The sequence below is a fragment of the Leopardus geoffroyi genome, chromosome C2 (genome assembly GCF_018350155.1).
Source record: "Leopardus geoffroyi isolate Oge1 chromosome C2, O.geoffroyi_Oge1_pat1.0, whole genome shotgun sequence".
Lineage (NCBI taxonomy): Eukaryota > Metazoa > Chordata > Mammalia > Carnivora > Felidae > Leopardus > Leopardus geoffroyi.
Window position 1 is genome coordinate 27864205 of NC_059333.1, and position 5238 is coordinate 27869442.

At 41.5% G+C, this 5238-nt stretch overlaps 1 protein-coding gene across 1 annotated transcript; it reads right to left on the reverse strand.

Moving 5' to 3' along the window:
- Nucleotides 1-1446: 1446 nt before the first annotated feature.
- Nucleotides 1447-4675, reverse strand: LOC123610306 (ragulator complex protein LAMTOR3-like). The gene is made up of 2 exons (XM_045500966.1): nt 4205-4675; nt 1447-1638 (listed from the first exon to the last, which is right to left on the reverse strand). The coding sequence occupies exons 1-2, from the start codon at nt 4568-4570 to the stop codon at nt 1447-1449; spliced, it is 558 nt and encodes a 185-aa protein (XP_045356922.1). The 5' UTR covers nt 4571-4675.
- Between the last annotated feature and the right edge of the window lie 563 nt (nt 4676-5238).

Genomic DNA, 5238 nt, shown 5'->3' on the forward strand with positions numbered 1-5238 from the left:
CTCCAGGCTCTGAGCCATCAGCCCAGAGCCCAATGCGGGGCTTGAACTCACGGACCACTAGATTGTGACCTGAGCCGAAGTCGGACGCTTAACTGACTAAGCCATCCAGGCGCCCCTTGAGGGTTTTTATTAAGAAAGGATGCTGTACATGTCAAATGCTTTTTCTGCATCTATTGACAGGATCATCTGGTTCTTATCCTTTCTTCTGTTAATGTGATGTATCACATTGATTGATTTGCAAATATTGAACCCACTCTGCAGCCCAGGAATTAATCCCACTTGGTCATGGTGAATAATTCTTTTAATATATGTTTATATTTGATTTGCTACTATCCTGTTGAGAATTTTTGCATCCATGTTCATCAGGGAAATTGGTCTGTCTGTCTCCTTTGTAGTGAGGTCTTTTTAGTGAGGTTTTTGCCTGGTTTTGGAATCTAGATAATGCTGGCTTCATAGAATGAGTCTGGAAATTTTTCTTCTGTTTCTATTTTTTGGAACAATTTGAGAAGAATAGGTATCAACTCTGCTTTAAATGTCTGGTAGAATTCCCCTGGGAAGCCATCTGGCTCAGGACTCGTATTTGTTGGGAGATTTTGATAACCGATTCATTTTCTTCACTTCATTATAGGTCAGTTCAAATTTTCTATTTTTTCCCACTGAGTTTTGGTAGGAATGTGTCCATTTCTTGCAGATTGCCCATTTTGTTGGCATATAATTTTTCATAGTATTCTCTAATAATTGTTTGTATTTCTGTGGTGTTGGTTGTGATCTCTCTTCTTGCATTCATGATTTTATCTATTTGGGTTCTCTCTCTTTTCTTTTTGAGAAGTCCGGCTAGGGGTTTATCAATTTCATTTATCTTTCAAAAAAAACAGTCTTATATTCATTGATTTGTTCTACTGTTTTCTTTCTTTCTTTCTTTCTTGGATTCTATATTGTTTATTTCTGCTCTAGTCTTTATTATTTCTCTTCCGGTGGCTTTGGGCTTTCTTTGCTGCTGCCTTTCCAGATCCCTTAGGTGTAAGGTTAGTTTGTGTATTTGGGCCTTTCTTGCTTCGTGAGATAGGCCTGAGCTGCAATTTATTTTCCTCTTAGGACTGCCTTTGCTGCATCCCAGAGTGTTTGGAATGTTGTGTTTTCATTTTCACTTGCTTCTATATATTTTTGTAATTTCTTCTTTAATTTCCTGGTTGACCCATTCATTCTTTAGTAGGATGTTCTTTAACCTCCATGTATTTGGGAGCTTTCCAAATTTTTTTCTGTGGTTGATTTCAAGTTTCATAGTGTTGTGATCTGAAAATATACATGGTATGATCTCAATATTTTTATACTTATTGAAGGCTGTTCGTGTGAGGTTACTGTGCTGTTCCCTGAAGCTTCACATTGCTGTTCTTGTTGGGGAGAAAAATGGCGACACCCCAGTCTCTCCTCCCTGGACTGCGTGTCTTAAACCACACTGTTCAGGCAGCCCTCATAGAGTAGCGAGGGCGGCCGCTTGTCCCGATCCACAGTCTCCTGTGTCTCCCAGGTGCTCGGCTGGGATTCAAAACCTGAAGTCTTCCAGGCCCCTGCACCACGTGGACCCTGTTCTGGGGTAGCGCCATTCAGTCCTGCAGATAAAATGCCTTTGGCTGGCACCTGCAGGTTCTTTTGTCCTTAGGAGACAATGGACCCTTTTCCCACAGCACTCGAGGAAGTGGACTGTTTTCTCCCAGTGCACCCTTGAGATTGCTACTGCCCCGGGGCTGGTTCCCTACCCCACAGGCACATGCACACATTGGCAGCTCCCGTCCAGAGACAGTGAGGCACTTTTGCTTTTGAAAACTCCAATCTTCAGCTCCTGAAGCTGTTTGCAAAATAGAAACTGACACTCTCCATATTTCTCCGTCCCCAGTCCATGGTCCCGAGAGTTTTTTTAATCTTGTCAATACCACAATTCATTCCCCAGTCTCTCTGTCTTTCCCTTTTGTCTCTCCACAGAAGGGGTTCCCTCCCTTCCATGCCTATGTCGTTTTATTTCCCCCAATTCTCATACACGCGCCTCAAATTGACCAAACTGTCTCTCTCCCCCTGTGGTGATCCTTCTGCCACTCCGTAGATTGATTTCCTGGGTGTTCCAAGTGATCTGACCTCATTATAGCTGTGTTTGAGGGCGAGGGAAAGCCCAGTCCCCCTACTTCTCAGCCATCTTAACTCCTCTCCCTCCTCCACCTCATTCTTTAAAAAAATTTTTTTTTTAATGTTTACTAATTTTTGACAGAGAGACAAAGCATGAGTGTGGGAGGGCAGAGAGAGAGGGAGACACAGAATCTGAAGCAGGCTCCAGGCTCCAAGCTGTCAGCACAGAGCCCGACGGAGAGATCATGACCTGAGCTGAAGTCGGTGGCTTAATAGACTGAGCCACCCAGACGCCCCTCCCTCCTCCTCATTCTTAATGGATGGTCTTGTTTCTTATTTCATAGAAAAATACCAACCTGCCAATCTGCACCTGTAATCCTATATCTTATATTACCTCCTATGGTTAAACACAAAGGGTAGTACTTTGTCTTGAAGTCAATTCCTCCTCTGGGGTACTGACTCTCATCACTTCTCATCTGCTGAAAGACTTAATGTTTGCAATCCCCCCCTCTCTCTTCCATTTAACAACAACAACAACAACAACAAAGGACAACAAACTCAACTTGATGCTACATCTCCTTCAGCTCCATTTTCCATTTCCCTGCTTCCCTTTGCAGCATATCATATTCTGTTAAAAACAATCGTCTATACTAATTCTCTTGCCTTCCTGTTTTCCCACACTCCCTTGAATCTACTCCAAACTGTTTCTGTCTCTTTCCTTCCTCAAGAACTGATTGTTAAAGATCACCAATGACCTCTATGCAGCCAAATCCAAGTCAATTCTCAGTTGGGATATTGTTGTACCTATAAGCACCTTTTGGCTTACACAAATGGTTTTGTAGCTTTTGACACAAATGATTAGCCTTTCTTTCTTGAAATACTTTCTTTACTCCATGTCAAGGACTCTTCTTGTTCTTGGTTGTCATCTGTCTCATTGGCCACTCTTTACCAGTCTCTTTTGTAAGATCTGGTTCTGCCTTGATAATCTCTAAGTTGGTCTGCCCCAGAAAACTTCTTTGTATATATATATATATATATATATATATATATATATATATATATTTCCTAGGTAATGTCATTTAGTTCCATGGCTTTCATGCCATAAAAAATTAATGTTTGCCTACTCAACAACTCCAGGTGGATATCTACAAGTACCTGACCCACAGATTGTCTAAAACTAAACTCTCGATTAGAGCCGTTCTTCCCTAAGCCTCCATTGTATACATTTGGGTGCTATTATTTGCCAGGTACTAAATGCCAAAAAACAGAAAGGTAGTTTTAAAACCATTTTTTTAGTAGTTAAAATTTGTTTTTATTTTTTAATTTGTAAATTTTTTTTAGTGATTGTACTGATTTTATTACTTTTACTAAGTCAGTTTATCTTTGTCACTCTCAATACAAAGAAATAAAACAATATAAAGAAAATACGTCCTCATTATTATTCACAATAAAAAAGGTCTGCTTCATTCTGTAGACCTGGGCATATTATATTATAGGGAGCACTTAATGGCTCAAGTGGATCAAAGTACGATTTTGATTCTGACCCACTGAATGGAATCTCATGCATATCTGGTGACTGCACTAACTCCATGGGAGCTGTGATGTACTGAACCATTTCTGTGGTACCCCTGATCTCACTAAATTAAGGAAAGTCCCTACACAAGAAAAGATAACAATCTGTCCGTAAATTGTATCTATAGGCTCTTTCTTTAGTGGAAGGTGGGAAAGGGGCCCTTTCTTGAGTATATGGATACGAGTATTGTTGTGTCTAAAGATTGCTGAATTGATATTGTGTCTGTTATAATGAAAATAAGGTGAACATCAAAACCACTGCCAGATTAAGAAGCTACCACAACTTGGGGCTCCTGGGTGGCGCAGTCGGTTGGGCGTCCGACTTCAGCCAGGTCACGATCTCGCGGTCCGTGAGTTCGAGCCCCGCGTCGGGCTCTGGGCTGATGGCTCAGAGCCTGGAGCCTGTTTCCGATTCTGTGTCTCCCTCTCTCTCTGCCCCTCCCCCGTTCATGCTCTGTCTCTCTCTGTCCCAAAAATGAATAAACGTTGAAAAAAAAAAAAAAAAAAAAGAAGCTACCACAACTTGTCTCAGATCGTCAAATAATGGAGCGAGTTCCTTTGCTAGGCTGACAATGAATCCTGTATTGGCATTGCTGCTGGTCGTGAAACTCACCACCAAAGGTAAACGATTGAATTGAACCACCTGGTAGGCGTTATAGTAACAGATGATACTTTTATTTTTTGAAAGTCCAAGTTTGCTTCCTTGGTCTGTTGCCAGGGCAAAAGTAGAGAAGAAACCAGGCCTCAAAGCATGCTCTGGAGCATTATCATTGGCCACTGTAATAACTAGCACCCCATCTCTATCTGACACAACAGTAGCATGGAGCCCTTCAACACTTGGTAATTTTTTATACAGGAATCGCTTCAGGTCATCTGCCATGATGAACCCCTTTCTCCCGCAGGGTCAACCTCCACTCCTGGTTTTCTGGGTTGCCGTGTTCTCTCAGCTGTAAATTCAGGGACAGGGTCAAAAACAGTCTCCTCTGAAAGCTGTCATCACATGATTTGTATAAAATTTGTTTTTAAAAATACAGTATGATTTAAGTTCTCCAGTGTGAACTATGCTTCTTTTACTGAAAATTTCTCTTAGTTTAGGGTGGTGAGAACTAACGTGCTAATGGAGGACTTTCTTCTTCTTTTTTTCTTTTTGAAGCAAGAGATACTGACTCTGTTGTCATTTTAATACACTGTGACATGGGGAATTGGGCACTCTGGCTCTGTGAATGTGATATGAACTGTGGGCTCCAGCCTCAGTCAAGGCCTTGGTGCCAGAGTTCAATGTAGTTCACGCAAATGGACCCTTCGGAGTTGGCTGCAGCTTTGTAGTAACAGCCTTGAAGGTGAATCAAGCATTTTGGGTAACGGGAAAAACGTCAATTTCTGCAAAGTCCTTAATAATGATAATCCCCTTAATGATAACTGCCTTCACATTTTTAAAAATGTTTTATTTTATATTTGAGAGAGAGACATAGAGCATGAGCAGGGGAGGGGCAGAGAGATGGAGACAGACTCTGAGGCAGGCTCCAGATTCTGAGTTGTCAGAACAGA

Excerpts from the sequence above, each read along its gene's own strand:
- LOC123610306 (XM_045500966.1), bottom strand. The coding sequence starts at position 4,570 with ATGGCAGATGACCTGAAGCGATTCCTGTATAAAAAATTACCAAGTGTT. Across the intron at positions 1,639-4,204 it reads ATCTGAGACAAGTTGTGGTA|GTGCCAGCCAAAGGCATTTT; the intron begins GCTTCTTTTTTT and ends AAGAACCTGCAG.